At 43.3% G+C, this 22,709-nt stretch overlaps 1 protein-coding gene across 1 annotated transcript in view; it reads right to left on the bottom strand.

Annotated features, from left to right (window-relative positions):
• The window catches only part of camkk1a (calcium/calmodulin-dependent protein kinase kinase 1, alpha a), a gene marked incomplete at both ends in the record, with an annotated part of 71,900 nt that extends 50,589 nt beyond the window's left edge, over positions 1-21,311 (bottom strand). The window contains 5 exons of the mRNA XM_080839676.1: positions 793-926; positions 1,214-1,265; positions 11,947-12,000; positions 15,282-15,329; positions 20,979-21,311. Coding sequence (XP_080695802.1) covers positions 793-926; positions 1,214-1,265; positions 11,947-12,000; positions 15,282-15,329; positions 20,979-21,311 — 621 coding nt within the window. The remainder of the gene's footprint in view (positions 1-792; positions 927-1,213; positions 1,266-11,946; positions 12,001-15,281; positions 15,330-20,978) is intronic.
• Positions 21,312-22,709: the final 1,398 nt, after the last annotated feature.

The following is a 22,709-nucleotide window of genomic DNA, read 5'->3' on the forward strand; positions in this document are numbered from 1 at the left end:
TATTAAGCAATTTAGTAAGTTTAGTCGGACGAGATTAGTCTAGTTGAACAGGAAAACCCACCATGAGGGCTTCAGACAGGAGAGGATATGGGTGATGGCGTAGTGTACGTCATGACCAAAAAGGAACAACATATCACAAGGAATATTGATTTCAGAGTGTTCTAGATTACCGTGATTTTACTCTTTATTTCAAAATCGTTCATATTCGTTCATCCTTCATTCCTCTCTGGACCACATTTCAATAGTTTTCAATTGCTTCACTCCCTCTCACTCTCTCCCTCCCCCTCACTCTCTCTCCTTCTCCCTTCCTATCTCTCTACCTCCATCCTCCTCTCTCTCTGCTTCTCTCCATCCCTTCCTCTCTCTCCATCCCTTCCTCTCTCTCCATCCCTTCCTTTCTCTCTTGCCCCCTCCCCTATCTGCACCGATGAGGCATATTACATTTAGGCTGAAGTGATTGAAGCCCCCTCTCCAGAAGCCCCGGGGGGCTACAGCGCCGCTTATTCCTCCCCCTCATGCAGTCAGCCCAAATCTCTCCATTCCACTCGTTTCACACTCCTTTTGCAGTCAGCCTAAATCTCTCCATTCAACTCATTTCACAGTCCTCACATAGCCGCAAACGCAGTGCTGTTTTTTCCTTGGCACTGACAGCCAAATTCTTTGATGTGTTATTTATTTATCTATTTAGCATTTATGAATATTAAAAGTGCATTAGGCTGCAGCAGCAGGGGCCAGAGAGAGAGAGAGAGAGAGAGAGAGAGAGAGAGAGAGCGAGAGAGGCGCAGAGCTCACCTCCACCAGCTTGACTATGTTGAGGTGGTCCAGTTTCTTAAGGATGGCGATCTCCTGGTAGACCCGCTCCAGCGGACCCAGAACTTTGGGCTGCACCCCCTGGGCTGCTTTTGGGCCTCGGGGAGGTGGGCGGCCTGAAATCACACACACACACACACACACACACACACACACACACACACACACACACACACACACACACACTGTAGTTGCACTCTCCACTATTTATGTAAACAACTGATGCACCTGTAAATGCACAACTTGAATCGCACACACAGCACCCTCACTCATGATCTCTGCTGACTGCAACAACCCAGTGTTGTTTCATTTTACAGAGGCTTCAAAACACAGAGACTGAAATCCTGCGACTCACTCAACGCTGACAAATTAAGTCATTAGGATGGTGGAATTTGAGACTTACGGGGGAATCCGCATTGTTTCATCAGCTTCTTCTTCGACGTCACTTTCATTGCCTGGAAATGAAATCACACACATTCACCACTGCTGTCCAAACACCAGCATTCTCAGGTGTCACATCAGGGAGGGGAATCTGATGCCAACATTACATCACCGATGATTTAAAGTTGACAAGGATGCTGCAACTATATTCTATTAAAAACTTTACTATATTTATGACAAACCTACTTTCACAACAAAACATGCTAGTTTTAAATAGGGCAGCTTCTGAGGTAACTAAATGAAACATTTTGTTCAGCTACGCAGTGTTGAATGTTTGAGTTTGAGACTGAACTCTTCAAGTGTGTTGCATAATCCACAGACTGGCAGCATTCGTGTCCTAATCAAGGAAAAGCTTTTAGAAACCTCAATCAAGTGAGGCAACTGTGACTCATATCCCCACCTAATGGACTGCTTAAGATTTGCACCACAGCTCAAGAGAGTTGGTGTGTGCGTGTGTGTGTGTGATTGCACAAGTGAATATGGAAATTGAGTGACAGCGGCCACAGGTGACACAGACACTCTACTGAGAAAGCGTCTGCCCAAACTTGCCTCAAAAATTGCATTTACCATTGCCAGTCGTCCACAGAGTTTAGCACAAAAAATAGATGATCACATCGGGGGATGTATTTACAGTGTCAAGAGTGTCCCTAGTTTACCATTCACCAAAATGGCCTCTGGTGAGCCAGTGCTGACATTATTTTCTGGGGCGACGGGTAAGTGTTGTCCACCTGCAGATTATACAGCACGTGAGCCTGAGCGGGTGCTGTGTGTTTCCTCCTTGAGATCGCAGAGGCCTGCACTCTTGTAGTTGAAAGCACTTTGAACCACATCCAGCAGCGTCTTCTCATTAGTCGCTCAAGGAAGAGCTCTAATTTGGTGTTAATTCCCTGCACCTGCAGAATACATTCTGACTTCTTAACAAAAGCCGCCATATTAAAGCTCCAGTCAGGTCTGATTATGACAGGTTAGCAGCGGGCTTGTATTGAATGTCGCTGAGACTGCTATTTGGTCATGTGAGCCCTTTTCGGTACAGGAAATTTGCAAGATCACTGCTCATTTTTGACATCCTAAAAACAATGCAGAGAATGCTTAGGGTTGCTGTTTTAGACCGTTGTAATCTCTCCAGTGCTGTGTGGATGACGCTGGAGTGGTAAGTGAAGCCAACTTGAAATATTCATCAAATGGAACTTCGATCGGAACAAACTTCAAAAGCAGCTCTTTGCACCTTTTTTCTCTCTCAAGGACGGCTATACCCTTGGTGAGGAGTAGAAGTCTTTGAAGATGACACGCTTGTGATGGGGGGGGGAGGAGGGGGTGGGGGGGTGAGACACACAGAGAGAAGACGGCCACACAGTTTTATAGGAGAGAACTGGGGATAATAAAAGCTGTTTGGAAAACAACAGCAGTGCCCCACCACTTCTGCAGAGAGAGAGAGAGAGAGTGCAAGAAAGAAAGAGAGGGAGGAAGAGAGAGAGAGAGAGAGAGAGAGAGAGAGAGAGAGAGAGCAGTGAATCAGCAACACAGATAGCTTCCCTGCTCTGCATTTAAAGAGCAGCTGCACTGACAGTGATGGCCACCATGGCTTTGTCTGAGACACTGCTGGCTGCATGTGGGACATAAGCCAGGCGTCTCAGGCAGCTGTGTTAGCGGAGCGGAGGCATGAGGCATGAGGCCCTTACCTTAGAGAGCGGCTGCTGGAGGCAGCTTAGGAGCTGACAAGTCATTAGCCACACAAGGGGGAGGTGCCGGATAAGCAGGGAGGGTCTGGTAATTATTCCATTAATCCCCCTGCTTATGAACTTGGGAGTGAGTTTGAGCGCATCGTGAGGAGTTAGCCAGTGCCCGGTGTACAGCTGTGTAGAGTTACGTGGAACGGAGCTGCCAGGGTGGTACAAACCTTAGCCGTTTCTTTATTGTGTATTATAAATCACCTGGTGTAAAATCAAGCCATCAGTGTATTCTACCCACACAGTAAAGCTGTTCAAAGAGCAGTCAGAAATGTTTTTATAACAATTTTCATAATATTTCACAACACCGTGTTCATATTCTGTCACATATCACTACAGTACCCCAGCTTGTGAAGTAGCTAAATATGACGTCTTCTGATATTTGTCAGATATTGGTAGGTTTCACATACTAGATCATTTCAATTGATTACTACCCTTTGTCGTAGCCACATCAGGTGATTGGGGTCGAGCCTATTAGCCAGGGTTTGCGTATCCCTTCAATCCTGCCTTTCGTCTGAGCTTCGAGTAATAGCTAAAGACAGGCCTTTTACACTGCAAAAAATTAAGCTTTCAAAAACAAGAAAAACAAGTAATAAAATGGTGCAAATATTGCTTAAAGTAAGCTAAATTATCTGCCAACAGAACAGGGAGATTTGACTTACTAAGAGTTTCAAAAAACTAGTTAAAATAGCTAGCCTCAAGGAACACAAATATATCTTAAAACTAGTGTGGCCAGACTAAAAACAAGTACGTTTATCAAAATAAGTAAGAATTATTTTCTCAAAATGTAGGAAATTGTGCTGAAATTTGGCAAATTTTAGCACCATACTCTTGAAATGAGGCTATATAATGCAATTTATCCTGAAATCAGGACAACTACACCTAAAACAAGTATATGCCTTAATTAAAAAAAAAAAGAAGAAGAATTATTTCCTCGAAATGTAGAAAATTTGCTTGTATTCAGCAAAGACAGCAACATCATCTTGAATTGAGTCTATATGCTATGCAATTTATCTTGAAATAAGTTCAGCCTCTCTAAAAACAAGTGCATTTGCCTAAAAACTAAAAAAAAAAATAGAATTCTTTTCTCGAAACGTAGAACATTTTTCCTATATTCAGCAAATAAAAGCACTATTATCTTGGAATAAGGCTGTATGTTAGACAATTTATCTTGAAATCAGTAAAGCTATACTAAAAACAAGAACATTTGCCTAGATACGATAAGAATTATTTTCTCAATATCTAGGACAATTTGCTTAAATTCATCGATTTTGTTATTACATTTATTAGCCTCATTTTTTTTTTTGCATTTGATCAGATAGGACAGTAGTGCGACACAGGATGCTAGCTGGAGGGAGGGATTGAGAAATGACCGCAAGTCGGACTGGAATCTGAACTCTTACCTGAACTCTTACCTGTATCCCCATCAGACCCATTCATGGTGCAGGGTTGCTACTGCGTGTGCCACAGCTCCTTCCCTAAAACTGAGGATATTACTGCTGAGGATATTGGCATTTTATTGGTGAGTTTTAAAGTCAATGCAAATGTGCAATTGATCATTGAAATAATATAGATTTTGCAGATAGCACAAAGAATGCTTCAAATAATTTTTAATTAGTATCTTCAACCTAGACACAGTTGCTAGGGTAAAAACAGCTGTGAATGCTATCTGCACAATCTCTATTATCTCAATGATCAATTGCACATATGCATTGACTTCAAAACTCTCCAAAACAAATACCAATATCATTAAGGGATGACTGCTTTAAGGTTGGACCTGTGGCGCAAGCGGCAGAAACCCTGCACCATGAATGGGTCTGATGGGGACACAGGTAAGAGTTCAGGTTCGAGACCGACTTGCAGTCGTTTCTCAATCTCTCCCTCCAGCTCGCTTCCTGTCTCTCTCTACTGTCCTATCCGATTAAAGGCAAAAAGCCCAAAAATTAAGCTTGAAAAATATTTGTCCTAGATATTGAGAAAACATTTATTACGGTATCTAGGCAAATGTACTTGTTTTTAGTGTAGCTTTACTGATTTCAAGATAAATTGCCTAGCATGCACACTCATTTCAAAAGGATTGTAGAACCTGATAATGTAATAATTTCCCGATAATGTAATAACTCCCGATAATGTAATACAAATTCCTTCCTAAGTCCCTAAAACATGTAATAAAACCTGATAATGTAATAATACCCCGATAATGTAATAAAGTGCAGGTTAGCCTCAATTTTGCAGAACCTGATAATGTAATAATTACCTGATATTGTAATAACTTTGGTTGGTGCTGTAGCATCAGGTCTCCAGTTTCAGAGGTCCAAACAGTGAAGCTGTCCAGAGACCTGCTGCTTCACTATTAGCAGATACAGTATATATTTTATATGATTTCGAATGCACAATTTGTACAATGGTGAAAGGTATATTCAGTGGTAATCAACTAATAGAGAAAAAATAAGAAAATTTTGGTATGTTATAGACTGGCAGCTAATGGGCACATAGAACATTGAGTTTCTAAGTCCTCATTGATCATCAATAGCTGACATTTCGCTATTTGATTTATATCAAATTCTCTTTTGATTTTGTGTGACAATGTCCCTTAAAAATTACACTATATACTGCAAAACATCATGCACTGACCAAAGTTTTTACGATATCAGGAATTTATTACATTATCAGGTTCTGCAAAATTGAGGCTAACCTGATAATGTAATAACTTCCAATTAATGTAACATTTTATTACATTATTGGTATGGCGATTGTTACATTATTGGGAAATGTACTTTATTACATTATTGGGATATTATTACATTATCAGGTTTTATTACATCTTTTAGGGACTTATGAGGGATTTTTTATTACATTATCAGGGTTATTACGTTATCAGGAAATTATTACATTATCAGGTTCTACAAGGATGTTGCTAGCATTTGCTGAATATAAGCACCTTCCCCTCTATATTGAGATAATAATTCCTTTAATATTTTTGGCATCTAGGCCAATGTTCTTGTTTTTAGTGTAGCTTGACTGATTTCAAGATAGATTGCCTAGCATGCACACTCATTTCAAAAGGATGTTGCTAGCATTTGCTAAATATAAGCACCTTTCCCTACATATTGAGAAAATAATTCTTAGATATCTTTGGTATCTAGGCAAATGTACTTGCTTTTAGTGTAGTTTGACTGAGAAGGATAAAATGCTTGAAATAAGAAACTCTTACTTTGACAAAGCAGTTTTGTACTTGTAAGTAGAGATGCACCGATATGGAATTTTAGGGCCGATACCGATAACCGATAATTATTGGTTTATTGTGGCCGATACCGATACGATAACCGATATTTTTTTGTATTTAAAAATAAAGGGTACAAAAGGTTTTAGATGTGCCTTTTTATTTTCTCAAATGTTAGGGCACAAGAAATTTCATCAAAAGCAACACACTTGATGGCTAGAGCCCTCAACAGGATGCACTACAACGCTTAACATGTAGTACTTTATATTCACTATAATATCACGTTTAGTGTAGCCAGGCAACGGACCTATGAGTATAAAAGGCTACCCGGGAAAACATATTTGGAGGGAAATTAGACGTTAAAAATATCGGCTTAAATTATCGGCCAAAATTATGATATCGGTATAATAATAATATATTTTTTTTTCCACTTATCGGCCACTAATATATCGGCCGCCGATATATCGTGCATCTCTACTTGTAAGTGGGGATCAAACTGCCTTATAATAATGGCAATTCTAGTTTCAAGCATGAACATGCTCAGAACCAGTAATAAAATCTCAGTAACAAGTAATAAACCCTAATTAAGATAAGTAAGGACCAGGGACGTGCACAGATAGACCCCTAGTGGTGCTCAAGCACCTGCCCTTTTGCCCTGGATGAGAAAAGTGCCCTTTCTGCTGGAGCCCATTTTTTTCTGTTTTTAAATATTTCAGTATCAAAATTACTCTTTCTGCCATCAATTCCACCGGAATGTGTTTTGATATCTGACGGGGCATGTATTTGAGTTCATGTGAAAATTTCGCCCCGACATGCTCGGCGGCGCTCACAAGCCCCGCCGCGCCCCTCCCTCCTCCTTCTAGTACTCATGCAGTGTTGACCACCAGGTCTAAACTTCGTCTCTGACCCGCAGCATCAGACAAATAGGTAATGACGGTGTTTGTGCAATCCCCCGACGTTGTTTGGTGATAAATGAACCACAACATTAGCGCAGATGAAAACATTACGTTGCAACTGGTCCGACGTTTCCTAAAAAATAAGCAAACAAAAAACTCACGAAATCCGTGATTACAAGTCCTTGTCCAGCTGTTTACCAACGTTTGTCATTGTCTTGTACTTTATAGTACTTATATAATTAATGAATGGACCAGAGACCAAGGGATAAGGTTGACCATTTACTAGGTATAACTTCAAGTCTGAACACTCACGCACGCGCACTCATTAGCAAAACCTGCTCATTACAGTCATGTTTAATGAAGAGGAAGAGGGAGAGAGGCAGGCAGGCAGAGAATTTAAAGGCAGTTTGACTGTTCTACAAGATAGACAAGTTCACTAGTTTTGTTTAATTTAAAATAATAATAATCGTTATTATTGAAATGTGAGGTAGTTCTTAAGTTGAGCTAGTCTGGTGAGGTATGTTGTCTTATAATATTAGTGTAATGCTATGCTTCAATTCTGTCAGAAAACAGTACAGAATAAGTACAGGGAACTGCAGCAAGCAGCTCAGGGTAGCAGCTCCCTTTTATCTTGGATCAGGCCATCAACTAGTAAAGCAAATGAGGGAGAAAATATCCTTCTGTGTTTTTTATATATTTATTTATTTATGTATTATTATTTTTAATTTTATAAATCATTTTGGCGATGGGTGCCCTTTTTTTTGGTCTGAGCACCTGCCCCCCAAAATGTCTGTGCACGCCACTGGTAAGGACTGAAACGCTTGAAGCAAGTGAAATGTTCTAACACAAAAAATGCCTGTAAGAAGTAATAACTTGTCAGACAAAAAACAAGCATACATTGCTTTGATTAAAGATATTTTATCTAACTAAGATTTCACTTTTTGCAGTGTAGCATTTAGATGATCATGGTCAGCAAGACCCTCACTGCCTGGCATTTACACCTTTCATATCTACGTAGACCCCATACTGTCCCCTTCCTTACACGCCCCCACATTACACCTTGTACTAGACCCCCAGACACAGCCATCCTCTTCCTTATGCTTTCTTATCACCATGTATGCATACACCTGTACACCACGTTAGGATCAAACTCCCCTCAAGAAGACCTATTGTCCACGCTCTTCCCCCCATGGAAGGGTGACACATCAGATACGCCCAAACATCAGAGGCCGCCCGCCACAAATTAAGTCAAATACACACCCAAATATTCTTTCCTGCCAAAAGTTACAGAGAAGGCCGCACCTTATATCCCCCCAAAGCCCCCCAGATGAACACCTGTGGATAATCTTTTATGCCATTTTTGACCATGTTCATTTCGAAGCCCTATAAGAGCTATGACTAAGATGGCGGAAGAAGATGACGAAGAGTATTCTCAGTAACCTGAACCTGTACGACCTGAGGTGACTGCGCTGTGCGTTAGAAATTCCGAGGCTAAACTTTGAATAAACGGATACCTTCGCCAGCTGGCTTCCGGAGTCTTTACTCAGCTAACTCAAATCAAGAAATACAACTTTGGCGTTTAATCAGAGATTCGCCAGAAACGACAGACTCTTTCAAATTCGACTTATTAGGATCAGGAGGGGTCCAACCAATCAGGATGATGATCTGCCTTTTAGTTATGTAACCTAAACCAGAGAGTGTACAGGGAAGGGAACACTAAGATAATCCTGGAAGGGAATACTAAGGCAGTTATCTTCCCTTGATATCACCTCCACCTTTAACCCAAGCCTGGAACCACTGACTCCACCCTTAACCCAAGCGTGAAACCACTGACTCCACCTTTAACCCAAGCCTGAAACCACTGACTCCACCTTTAACCCAAGCCTGGAACCACTGACTCCACCTTTAACCCAAGCCTGGAACCACTGACTCCACCCTTAACCCAAGCCTGGAACCACTGACTCCACCTCTAACCCAAGCCTGAAACCACTGACTCCACCTTTAACCCAAGCCTGAAACCACTGACTCCACCTTTAACCCAAGCCTGGAACCACTGACTCCACCTTTAACCCAAGCCTGAAACCACTGACTGCACCTTTAACCCAAGCCTGGAACCACTGACTCCACCTTTATCCCAAGCCTGAAACCACTGACTCCACCTTTAACCCAAGCCTTGAGCCCCTGACTCCACCTCTAATACAATCCTAGGACGCCCTGTCTCTATCACGTTCAAGTCAAGCAGCTGGAGCAGCACAGGCTCAGGCTTTATAAAAGCACCCACTAGACGCCGGCGCTCAGTACGAATAAAGAGTGAACACCTCATCAATTATTTAACCTGTAATAGATAGAATAAAACAGGCACTTCATGCGTTGGCCCACACTCCTCAAGCAGCCCTTTTCCACTGCTGCAAGCCGTCCACACACACACGCCCACTCCTCCTCCTCATCCACTTCTCCAAGCAGTCCACACACACACACACACACACACACACCCTCTCCTCCTCCGCATCCACTGCTCCAAGCCGTCCACACACACACACACCCTCTCCTCATCAACTGCTCCAAGCCGTCAACACATATACACACACCCTCTCCTCCTCCGCATCTACTGCTCCAAGCCGTCCACACACAACCCCTCTCCTCCTCCGCATCCACTTCTCTAAGCCGTCCACACACACACGCACACACACACACACACACACACTGTCTCCGCATCCACTGCTCCAAGCCGTCCACATACACACACACCCTCTCTCCTCCTCCGCATCCACTGCTCCAAGCAGTCCACACACACACACACACACACACCCTCTCCTCATCCACTGCTCCAAGCTGTCCACACACACACACACACACACACACCCTCTCCTCCTCCGCATCCACTGCTCCAAGCCGTCCACACACACACACACCCTCTCCTCATCAACTGCTCCAAGCCGTCAACACATATACACACACCCTCTCCTCCTCCGCATCTACTGCTCCAAGCCGTCCACACACAACCCCTCTCCTCCTCCGCATTCACTTCTCTAAGCCGTCCACACACACACGCACACACACACACACTGTCTCCGCATCCACTGCTCCAAGCCGTCCACACACAACCCCTCTCCTCCTCCGCATTCACTGCTCCAAGCAGTCCACACACACACACACACACCCTCTCCTCATCCACTGCTCCAAGCTGTCCACACACACACACACACACACACACACACACACACACACACACACACACATCCACCCTCCCCTCCTCCTCATCCACCACAAGCCGTCCACACACACACACACACCCTCTCCTCATCCACTGTTGCAAGCCGTCCACACACACCCCCTCTCCTCCTCCTCATCCACCATTGTGGAATCGCAAGCTCTGGGGGACTGAGTGCGCATGGGCTGCTGATCTGTGATCTGTGACTGAGCACAAAGGCACATCCAGATCAATAAGCACGCCGGCTAGGATGGAACTAGAACAGCAACAGAGAGGGCACCACATGTTTCAGGGCTTGTCACTTCCCATCAAGCAAGGAAGGGTGTGACAGTTTCAGCTCATGGCTTTGAAACTCCTTTAGCTCCCGTGACGTGGAGGGTAACCTGTAATGCAGATTGAACGGATAGATGCGTATTAATTTACTTGTATCTTTAGTCATTAAAGAACTCTGGTTCTAAAATGTTATGGTATATTAAAAAAAAGACAGTGAATCCTTGAAATACACATTTCACAATAAATTATAAGGGGATCACACCAGCAGCCCTGCGTGATGTACAGTTACACATGACGACAGCTTGAACAAAGACCAGAAAGCGAGAGAAATGGACAGACTGATACTACAGGGCAGCTGCAGAGACCTTCATTAAAACCAGAACCTTCTACAGCAGCTCCCAGCCATCCTCGTGTCAATATCTCTTTTGTCTCTTGTATCTGTGTTTCTTTTTCTCAATCCTAACATCTTCAACACATACAGCATGTTCTTGTCCTTTGCCTGTCTCCCTTTGGGTGTAGGTTTCTCTGCACTGCAGTGTGGCTGTTTCAGTGGGGGGGAAGGCTGAGTGGCACGCTGGTTATAGGTAACAGCCTTCAATCAGTCTTTGTGTTAAAAGTCATTTCCCTGTGTGGGTAAATGGCACAGCCAGAAGAAACCAGGTCCATTGTGCACCGTACGTAATCTTGATTAGCACTGACATCACACCTGACCTCTAGAAAAACAGACCCACCTATCCACCCCTGTACACAACCACACACACATACTGTACACACACTCACATAACCACACACACAATGCTCACAACACACAACTGGTCACCCAGAACATGAGCAAACATCCTCCCTTCCCCACCCGTTCAGGCTTGCCCAAAGAAAAACACAAGGATCTCCGTCAAGCCGTTCCAACTCCCCGGTGGCTCATAAATTGTCTTTAACGAGGCCAGCGCTGCAGAGCCGAGCGGAGCAGGGGGTCTGTCTATCAAACGCCTCGGGCTCACATCCCACAGCCGTGTGCCACGCCAGAGCCGCAGGCCGGCAGCCATCGCTGCGTTGCCGTCAGTTCATCTCCGGTCCGGGAGTCAGTAACCAAGGCGAGAGAGGTAAACAGCTGGCTAAACAGCGCACGGCCTGGACTGCATGTTCAGTTCCCACTCCTCACACTCTGTGTCCAGCAGCCAACCTCTCGGAGGCCAGAACCACACTTTTGAATTGAATTCTACTGCAGCATGTCTCTAATAAAAAAGACTCAAACAGCTCTAACCACTGTCCTTCCTCTGCAGTCATGCTGGGGGATAAACCACAGAGTAAGTTTAGTAAGCCTAAGTTTAGCCTGAAGAGATATAATAAATGTTTTAAAGGACTTACATAATACTTATCGTCGTCTTCATTGTAGGCCAGTTTCACTACCCCATAGGAGCCCTGGAAGAAAGGTAAAATAACAAAGACATGAGAAGAGAATTTAACCCAGTATTTCTCATTATTTTTGTATTGTTTGTATTTTGACACCACCCTGAACTCCTGTGTTTGTGTGGGTGCACAGATTGCACTGCGGAGAACAGCTTGCTGCATGCATGCATTATACAAATCATAAGCTCATGAATGACCAGCCAAATTTTGAATGGAATATTGGACACAAATTGTGAAATGGCATGCACAGGATGGCAGGCTGGCACACACACACACACACACACACACACACACACACACACACATGAACAAACACACACACACACAAACACACACACACAATCACACACACACACACACACACACACACACACACACACACACACACACACACACACACACACAGTATACCTGAGAGCCCCTGAGGTCATAAGCCTTATGGCAGTCACAGGCTGAGTAAGGCTTAAGGCCAAATCACATCCATTTGTACAAACTGATTTAAAGTTTCACAGGCCGTTCCCCACCACAAGTTATTGTTTCATTACATGCTTTATACTAGAGTACGCTTCATACTGCATTACCTTGCCCCCATACACAGACACTCAGAGCGGAGCATCTTTATCTTTATCAGTACCAGGCCACTCGGCAGACTACATACCACTCTCTACACTACAAAACAGAACCCCTCAATTTATACCTTCAATTGGCCTTAAAATCATACAGATTTTTAAATGGGAAAATTAAGTATGTTTGTGCACAGATTATATTTTTAAGGGAAAAAAACAGGGGAAATGTGCCCCTTAAATAACACCTATAAAGGCTCTTCTTTTCACCTTAAATTCCAAATATTGCATTATGGTACATTTACACATAACGTATAATAGAGTGTATAATATGCAGTGATCAAAGTATGTATATAATCGCTTGTGTGTTTTTGTTTCTACTAAGATGTAATGATTTAAAATGTAATAACTACTTTTATTATAAGGGCATCTTAATGGGTTGTTGGCGGTGAGATGCTGCAGGATGGCACCCAATTCTATTCCTTATCTTAACTAGGGGAAGCAGGGAAGACAGTAGTACAGAGTTGCAGACAGGGCAAGTTGCAGCGGTTCGACAATTCACTGATAAGGCTTTCAATACCATTGATAAGACCTTCTTGCCGGGTCAATAAAAATGGTTGTGCTTGCAGTTTGGGCTTTTGCCACGCATAAGGTGGCCTTTTGATGGCGTATGAAGTTGCTATTTTAGAGGTGGCGAAATTTGAGAGAATCACAAATAACGTAGTCAGGAAATGGCCTGGGGCAAAGTACTGTAGCATTGTATGGAAAAGCTATTTTGGAGTTACCCATGTACAATTGTGTTAAAACAAGCCTGGAGATGACGGTGTAACAGTCTAAGGATCCAGTAGTCAAAAACACTGCTCCATCGGTAAAACAAGGAAGAAGTGGAATCCACGAGAAGTGGTTCAACATGCAAAAGTAGCATTACAGCATCATTAGGCATGTACAGACTGGATGAGCAGGGTTTGGGCTAGGTTTGGGGCTAGGTTTGGGCTAAGGCTGCTGGAGAGGAGGCAGATGCTAACCAGCTTTGTTTGTGAGCAAGCAATTGAAATTGACATTTTTGGGAATTGAAACTGCCAATTTGTGTACAGTTGTGCACTGTAAAAAAAAACAGCTTTCAAAAACAAGAAAAAAAAGTAATAAAATGGTGCAAATATTGCTTAAAATAAGCTAAATTATCTGCCAACAGAACAGGAAGATTTGACTTACTAAGCGTTTCAAAAAACAAGTTTAAATAGCTAGCCTCAAAGAACCCAAATATATCTTAAAACTAGTTTGGCCAGATTAAAAACAAGTACGTTTGTCAAAATAAGTAAGAATTATTTTCTCAAAATGTAGGAAATTGTGCTGAAATTTGGCAAATGTTAGCACCATACTCTTGAAATGAGGCTATATGCCAGGCAATTTATCTTGAAATCAGTACAACTACACCTAAAACAAGTATATATGCCTAAAAAAAAAAGAACTACTTCCTCAAAATGTGGAACAATTTGCTTGTATTCAGCAAATGACAGCAACATCATCTTGAATTGAGGCTATATGCTAGGCAATTTAACTTGAAATAAGTTCAACTTCTCTAAAAACTAGTGCATTTGCCTAAAAAAAAAAAAAAATAAGAATTCTTTTCTCGAAACGTAGAAAAATGTGCCTATATTCAGCAAATAATAGCACCATCATCTTGGAATAAGGCTGTATGTTAGACAATTTATCTTGAAATCAGTAAAGCTATTCTAAAAACAAGTACATTTGCCTAGATACCATAAGAATTATTTTCTCAATATCTAGGACAATTTGCTTAAATTCAGCAATTTTGTTATTTCATTTATTAGCTTCATTTTTGGGCTTTTGTGCATGTAATCAGATAGGACAGTAGTGCGAGACAGGATGCGAGCTGGAGGGAGAGATTGAGAAATGACCGCAAGTCGGACTCGAACTTGAACACTTACCTGAACTCCTACCTGTATCACCATCAGACCCATTCATGGTGCAGGGTTGCTACTGCGTGTGCCACAGCTCGTTCCCTAAAACAGTCATCTGTTGAGGATATTGGCATTTTTTTGGAGAGTTTTGAAGTCAATGCAAATGTGCAATTGATCATTGAAATAATATAGATTTCGCAGATAGCACAAAGAATGCTTCAAATAATTTTTAATTAGTAACTTCAACCTAGACACAGTTGCTATGGTAAAAACAGCTGCAAATGCTATCTGCACAATCTCTATCATCCCAATGATCAATTGCACATATGCATTGAATTCAAAACTCTCCAAAACAAATACCAATATCCCCAAGAGATGACTGCTTTAAGGTAGCAAGCGGCAGCAAGTGGCAGCAACCCTGCACCATGAATGGGTCTGATGGGGACATAGGTAAGAGATCAGCAGTCGTTTCTCAATATCTCCCCCCAGCTAGCTTCCTGTCTCACTCTACTGTCCTATCAGATTAAAGGCAAAAAGCCCCAAAATTAAACTTTAAAAATAATAATAAAAATATTTGTCCTAGATATTGAGAAAATATTTCTTACGGTATCTAGGCAAATGTACTTGTTTTTAGTGTAGCTTTACTGATTTCAAGGCCTCACCACACTCAGTCACACAAACACACACACACAAACACACACACACACACACACACACACACACACACACACACACACACACACACACACGCAGGGCTTTCTCAAGCACAACTGCCTCATAAATAATGACAAACACAAAACACACTCACCTTGCCAATCTCACTCTGGAGCTTGTACTGGTTCAAGCGCATGCAGTCCTGCGGGAAGAGAGGAAGAGAGGACACAAGTTAACATTGCCTTTAATGACATCCCCATCACAGTGTGTACACACACACACAAGCACAGGGTAAAGTAAGTATTTCTTGTAGCTGAACACATTTGCGCTCCTGAGAAATGGTAAACATTTTGTTTGTTATGGTCTGACATCGGAAGAGGACAACCTGTTCCAGGTCATGCTTATTACTGTAACATCACTGGCACACCACATCACACACGGCATGCTGGCTCAGACATAAACGGAGGTCTTTCTCCTTATTTTTGTAGTGTCTTAGCAACGATCAGGGCTGCTTGCAGTCATTTGAGAGAGCACTGGGCACAAAGGAAGGCAGGGTGACAGATAGGACTAGATATTTAAAAGGCCACAGCATCGTACGGCGTTCAGCCCCACAGACCCTGCTCTCGGGGGTGTCTGTGTGCGGCTGCAGCCTACCGATGTCACCATCCAAATGCTTTGACTGCAAAGATAACAGCTGCTGCCAAAAGTAAGACCCACTCTTTCTGCATCCATGGAAAATATAAAAACTCAAAGTGGGAAGCTATGATTTAATAAAGAGAATATGTTCAGTTGCTTTAAAAAATAAATCTTTTCACCAATTTCGCTTTTTGTATTACTATTTGATGTTTTATATCTGGACGTGTTTGAGAAATACAACTATATGCAGGAAAAGGGGGGAGAAAGACGCAGGTGGAATAGGAGAATAGCTGGAGTGGAGAGAAAGAGAGAGCAAGAAAGAGAGAGAGAGGGGGGCAGTATTGGCTAAGGAAGGCAGAGAGGAGAGGAGAGAAAAGGAGAGAAGAGGCGAGTAGGAGTGGAAAGAAAGAGAGAGAGAGAGAGGGGGCAGTATTGGCAAAGGAAGGCAGAGAGAAGAGGAGAGGAGAGGAGAGGAGAGGAGAGGAGAGGAGAGGAGAGAAGAGAATAGGAGAGTAGGAGTGGACGGTGTTGCGAGCCCTGCCTGCCCTGCTGGGTCCCTGTGAAAGGCTGGCACATGCTCAGTGAGTCCTGCACTGCAGCAATCCTCCTCTGTCTCAGTATGATAGATACTGAGAGGCGTACAGAGAAAGCCTTTAAAAAAAAAAAGCTGACGCACGGAAATGCACACACACACACACACACACACACACACACACACACACTCATGCACGTTCACACAGCAACACTTGCACATGCACCTACACAGACACACACACACAATATACACACAGAAACACAAGAGACACATCACATATTTCAGTATATACACAAAAAATGAATAGATTTGGGCACACACATAAACCAACTTCACACATTTTAGCAAGCAATTGCAAGTGTGCAGTCCTAGCAAACACACATTCTAGTGTGCAATCCTAGAAAATACACATTCTTTCCCAGAGAAAAATAAATCATCCATCACTTTCAGGCATAGCAACGATAAGTTGCTGTTAGTTTTCTAACCCTCCTGTCTCTGTCAGAGAGTATCGAGCCAGAGGAGTGAGCCCATCACTGACTCACTGCTGCAGACTGACAGACAAGGTACAGGCCCGGATACACCATCAACACACTGACTTCAGCAGACATGACACTCAACCCGGCACTCTCTCTCTCCATCTCTGCAAAACACTTAGACCAAACACTTCTCATGAGACAGAACACTGCTGATGAGACAAAGAAAATATCAACAGAGAACGAATTTGACAAAAGAGCAGAAAAAGACAACTCAGTGATGATAGAGATGATTCTATCTTATATTCAGGACAAAGAAAAGAAGAAGAATTTCTAGAGCACCAGTGTACCAGCCTACACAGGCTATGGTCCAGCATACAGCCCACAGCATACTGCAGCAGGTGTGGGAAATCTCTTTGTTCTCTAGAGTTTTCCCCCAGAGCTTGGAGCATGTTTGGCTCTGCACCCTCTGCAGGTGTGGGACTCGGCTCGATAGCTGAGGGCACTCCAGCCCGCTGCCGCTGCCCATCAGGGCAGGAAGGCAAAAAGGAGCTGACAGGTTTCACCAGGGGGGGGGGGTAGGGACGGGGACGGGGGTTTGCTCCCATCTGCAGCTGATACAACTGCAAGTCCCTGGAGTGTGAAAGAGCGTGTTACTCCTGGGAGCGGCTGAGCAGAGCTGAGGTGAGACCCGATCCAAATGAGTGAGCGTGACTGACAGACCTGTGTGTGTGTGTGTGTGTGTGTGTGTATGTGTGTGAAATATAGTTATTGGGTGAAAAGGCCTCTTCCACGCAGGGCTATCACCAATGACACTGTTAGGTCTCTCTGGAGTCTGCCAGTATTGTGAGATCCCTGTGCTCAGATTACAGTTACTTTAACTACAACATAAATATAATGCATTATCAGGGTGAACTCCAGTGTGTGTGTGTGTGTGTGTGTGTTAGAGAAGTGGAAAATGGCAAGTACATCAACAGAGGGTTACTTGTCCTCATCACATGGTATCAAAAAGGTCAGTCGAGCTAAAATGGCAATTTCCTCTTGTTGGGAATAAAAGAAGAAGTACCCCTCGCCTTCCCCCTTTGGTCTAGAGAAATCCCAAGCACACACACACACACACACACACACACACACACACACACACACACACACACACACAACACAGACAGACAGACACACTGAGACAGACAATCAGACAGACACACGCCTTTGAAGTCAGAATAAGGATGCGAGAAAGAGAGCAAGAGCAAGAGCATGATAGAGAGAAAGAGAAGTTTGAGGTTTAATGCTACTTTACAAAACCACTGTGTTACTTTCTCACATGCTTACACCAATGAAACATATACAACATTAAATTCCCCACACACAAAGCCTACAAACCCACATAAAACACTACCCTCCCGGTCACACAGTCAAAATCATGTGCCTATCACCACCAATTTCACACAACATGCCCCTACCCACACAGTAGAAAAAGATATGATGTCATTCAGCCATTTATAATAAAAGAGAGAGAGAGAGAGAGAAAGGGGGAGGGCATGGTGAAGAGTGTCTATGTGGAGTGCTCAGCAAACATATCAGTGCTAATGAGTCATCTTTAGGAAATCAGTACACACACACACACACACACACACACGCACTTGCACAATAATGGACACACACACACACACACACACACACACACACACACACACACACACACACAAAGACGCACAGTAATGGACACACACACACACACACAAACACACAAACACGTTAATGGACACACACACACACACATGAACAAACACACACACAAACACACACACACAATCACACACACACACACACACACACACACACACACACACACACACACACACACACACACACACACACACACACACACACACAGACGCACAGACACACAGGGGAACCCCCCCCCCTCCACACGTAATGGTATTGACGATAACGATCGTTGGTCTGTGAAACCCCTGTCGGAGAGTACTAGTCTCAGCAGCAAGAAGAAACATTTCTTCATTTGTCTTTGGAGCGTGTCGGCTAAACTAAACAGAAAAGAAAGGCACTGTGAATATAGTCCTCTCTCCCCAAAGAGACGGAGACTCAAATATACAATAGAACACTACATCACACCAGTATTATCTCTTGTGTGGGAACCATACCTCATTTTTCATTTGAATGTTTGAGACCTAAATACTACAGGAAACTACCGAATGGTTCAAAATAAACAGTGGTCAGCCACATCTAGTTACTGCAGTGTCATAATGGCGTGATGATTCTTGTCTATCTGACTCTACTGATGTGGAGGCAGAGGGGTTGCCTAGGAGATGATGATTTGAGCCTATCTGACTGTACTGAGGCTTGGGGGTGGGGGGGCAGAGGGATTGCCTGGGAGGGTGACGTAGACCCCAGGGATGATTAGAATTATTAGAATTCCAGTCAGGAGCCTCAGATCAGGCAGAACCACAATACCCATAAGCCCTTGCAGCACAGCACAGACACAACACAACACAACACAAAGGTAGGACACTGTGTTTCTCTGGAGTTTCTGTCACTAAAGCACCTGTAGCCATTGGAATATATATGTGTGTGTGTGTGTGTGTGTGTGTGTGTGTGTGTGTGTGTGTGTGTGTGTGTGTGTGTATGAGAGAGAAAGAGTGAATGAGTGAGGAGAGCATTTTCAACAGCTGACAACATGCTTTGACAGCAGGAAATGGGTGTCTTGAGAAATGTCTTTAGAAAGAGCTGATGGATGTGTGTGTGTGTGTGTGTGTGTGTGTCTGTGTGTGTGTGGACTAGATGGTGAGAGGTGATGATTGCAGCCAGCTGCCTTCGAAACACTAAAGACAAAGCAGTTTCTCTTAAATAGACAAAAAATAAAACCATTTCAGCTGGCAGGTCAAATCAAATGATGAACACTACATCTATAAAAACACACACAAAAAAAGCAGTGCTGTCAAACGATTAAAATATTTAATCGCCATTAATCGCATTTTTGTCATAATTAATAGCAATTAATTGCGCATTTTTATCTCTTCTAAATGTCCCTTCAATTATTTTTTTCCATCATTTTTATTTTATTTGAATGCTCTTATCAACATGGAAAAGTGGATTGGCTTGCTTTATGCAATGTTTTATTTTATTGAAAAACAACATTGTCAAACTAATACAATTATAAAGTGCACATTTCAGACAGGGGCGTAGATCTCGTTTCATTGTAGGGGGGGACAATACATGGTACCATTTCAGAGAGTAATTCTGGGGAGGGGGGGGGGGAAGTTCAAGATAACTTAATGCTCAAAATAAGTTCTAAAACAGCTTAAGGACGCATCAACTGGGAATTGAACTAGCAACCTACTGATATCGACATGACCTCTCTACCCACTAGGGGTGCACGATTCAGAAAATGTCATGATTCGATACCGATTTTTAGGCTCACGATTCGATTCAAAAACGATTCTCGATTCAAAAAAATTGATTCACAGTATGTAAATGTTAGTGCTGTCAAACGATTAAAATATTTAATCGCGATTAATCGCATTTTTGTCATAGTTAACTCAAAATAATCGTGATTAATCGCAAATTAATTAATCGCAAATTTTATTTTTATGCTCTTATCATGGAAAAGTGGATTGGCTTGCTTTATGCAATGTTTTATTTTATTGAAAAACAACCTTGCCAAACAGGGCGGTACAAAATAAAATTATAAAGTGCACATTTCAGACTCAGCCTATAGTGCAGTTAAACCATGGCTTAATATTTTCCTTTTTTCAAGTTTGCTGTGAACATAGAAGGCAGGCCTCTTATTTCAAAAACAATGAACCGTAATAGTTACGTTACCAATAAAAGGTAAGCCTACTACTTCTGTGCTTTCAGCCAGCTGCCTGTTGACATTTTCAGACAACAGTGAAGCCTGCTTTTTTTGCGCAACACAACTTTTAAAGGTAAACTTTCTATTCATAAGCTTTTTATCATCAGTTTCACCGTATCGCGCTCACCATTCACTCAAACGTTAACGCCGTTAATAACGCGTTAAACTGACAGCACTAAAAAAAAAGACTTTTCAAAGACTTTTCAATTCTAGCATCTAGCTGTTTGAGAGTGCATTTTGTACATGCAGTACCAAACAGGAACTTCTCTCCCGTCATCCCCGCATTCTTCCCCTCATTCACATGCTGACGATGAGTTTGTTCTTCTGCACACTGACCTGGGAGTCCGAGATGGAGACACGCTTGGACTCAACGGTCGGACGGCGGACAACTCCAGGGGATATATGAGAGTGCCCTCCTCCTCCACTGCCGGAAGACGGGTAGGTGCCTCTCTCCTGCAGGGACATCTTCCTCCCCGAGAGCTGCAGTCGCTGGGCCACGGTCTTCTTCACCACGGTCCCGTTTTTCACACCGTTGGAGGCGCCAGATGCCCCAGATGTGCCCGTGGTGTCGCCGGCTGCCATGGTGATGGCGGCCACCCTGTCGGTGAGTTCGGTGGAGCCCTGTTCTGGCTCTGGCCCCCGGCAACCGGGGTCACTGCTCATCGCCATGGCGAATCACAAGGCGGGAAGCACGAGGCAGCAAGTGGATGTTGTCCTCTCACATTAACACCCTGCAAGATCCTATGAAGAACAACAAACAGATCATATGTCAGTATGAGGGATAACTTAGGGTAGAGTAGGATAGAGGGTTCTTTACTGAACTCTGGTGGGAACTTCATATATATTTATAATTGACATGACAGTATGAGTACATGACGATACTATGTTGTTCAAGTCAGAGGGGAAAAAAAACACATCTTGATCGTTGTGGTTCAATTTTCTTTCTCGACAGTCCTTTCCCCAATGTGTCAATCCCCTGGCAGATTTAATTAGCGTGATATAAACGTGACTTGATCCAAGAGTCCATGTTGGAATATCTGTGTTCTTTTATAAATGTGTTTATCAGGCCCATCCACCAACAAGCTTCAATATTGGACCCAAACTTCTTTTTGGAGCCAGAGGCAGTTTGGTCATATCACCGCCCAGGAGACAGAGAGACGCAGGTGAGGAGCACTTCTGTTTGTGACACGTTTCTTACTTCTGCTATCTGCATGAATATTACAGCCGTGCTAGACAGGGGTGAAGCCATCCAAACATGACCATCTCAGAGAAAAAGAGAGAGAGAGAGAGAGAGAGAGAGCGAGAGAGAGAGAGAGAGAGAGAGAGAGAGAGAGAGACAGATCTCCCCTGATGAAGCTCATTTTAGAAATGGTAGAAATAATTAATCTCCAATCCTGAGGCTATATGCCCCAGCAAATGAAAACACACACACACACACACACAAACACACACTTTTGCACATACGCGCACACATGCACAAACACACACACTGATGCACAAACACGCACACACACTCGCGCACACACACAAATACACAAACACACACACACACGCTAGCACAAACAAACACACACACACAAACACAAACAGACACACACACACGCATGCGCACAAACTCACACACATGCACACACACACACACACACAAACACACACACACACACACACACACACACAAACGCACTTCAACCAAACCGGTTTTATCTCACAAGACCACAGCCAAGTGATTAACTCAGCCAACAGGCAGTTGCATCTCACTGGAACAGAATGCTTTAAAAAAATATAGCATGGTGCCATTTTGAAATGAGATGCTGCACCACCACGCCTGCCAGTCCTGCGTCTTGCCACAAACCCCCAACCTGCACTGAATCCCCTCAGGACACTAAAGACGCGCACCAACGACAGCAGCTCCGCTCATCAGCCAAACGCCTGACGACCTTTGCGCTCAAGAGTCGCAGTAACACCAAACAACAGTCCTTCCACAGTCCTTGGACCAAACAACAGTCCTTCCAAGAATGTTACGGAGACCAGAGAACTGTCAGCCTGGTCGCAGTCGTTCTGGTGCAG

The sequence above is a fragment of the Sprattus sprattus genome (genome assembly GCF_963457725.1).
Source record: "Sprattus sprattus genome assembly, chromosome: 1".
Taxonomy (NCBI): Eukaryota; Metazoa; Chordata; class Actinopteri; order Clupeiformes; family Clupeidae; genus Sprattus; species Sprattus sprattus.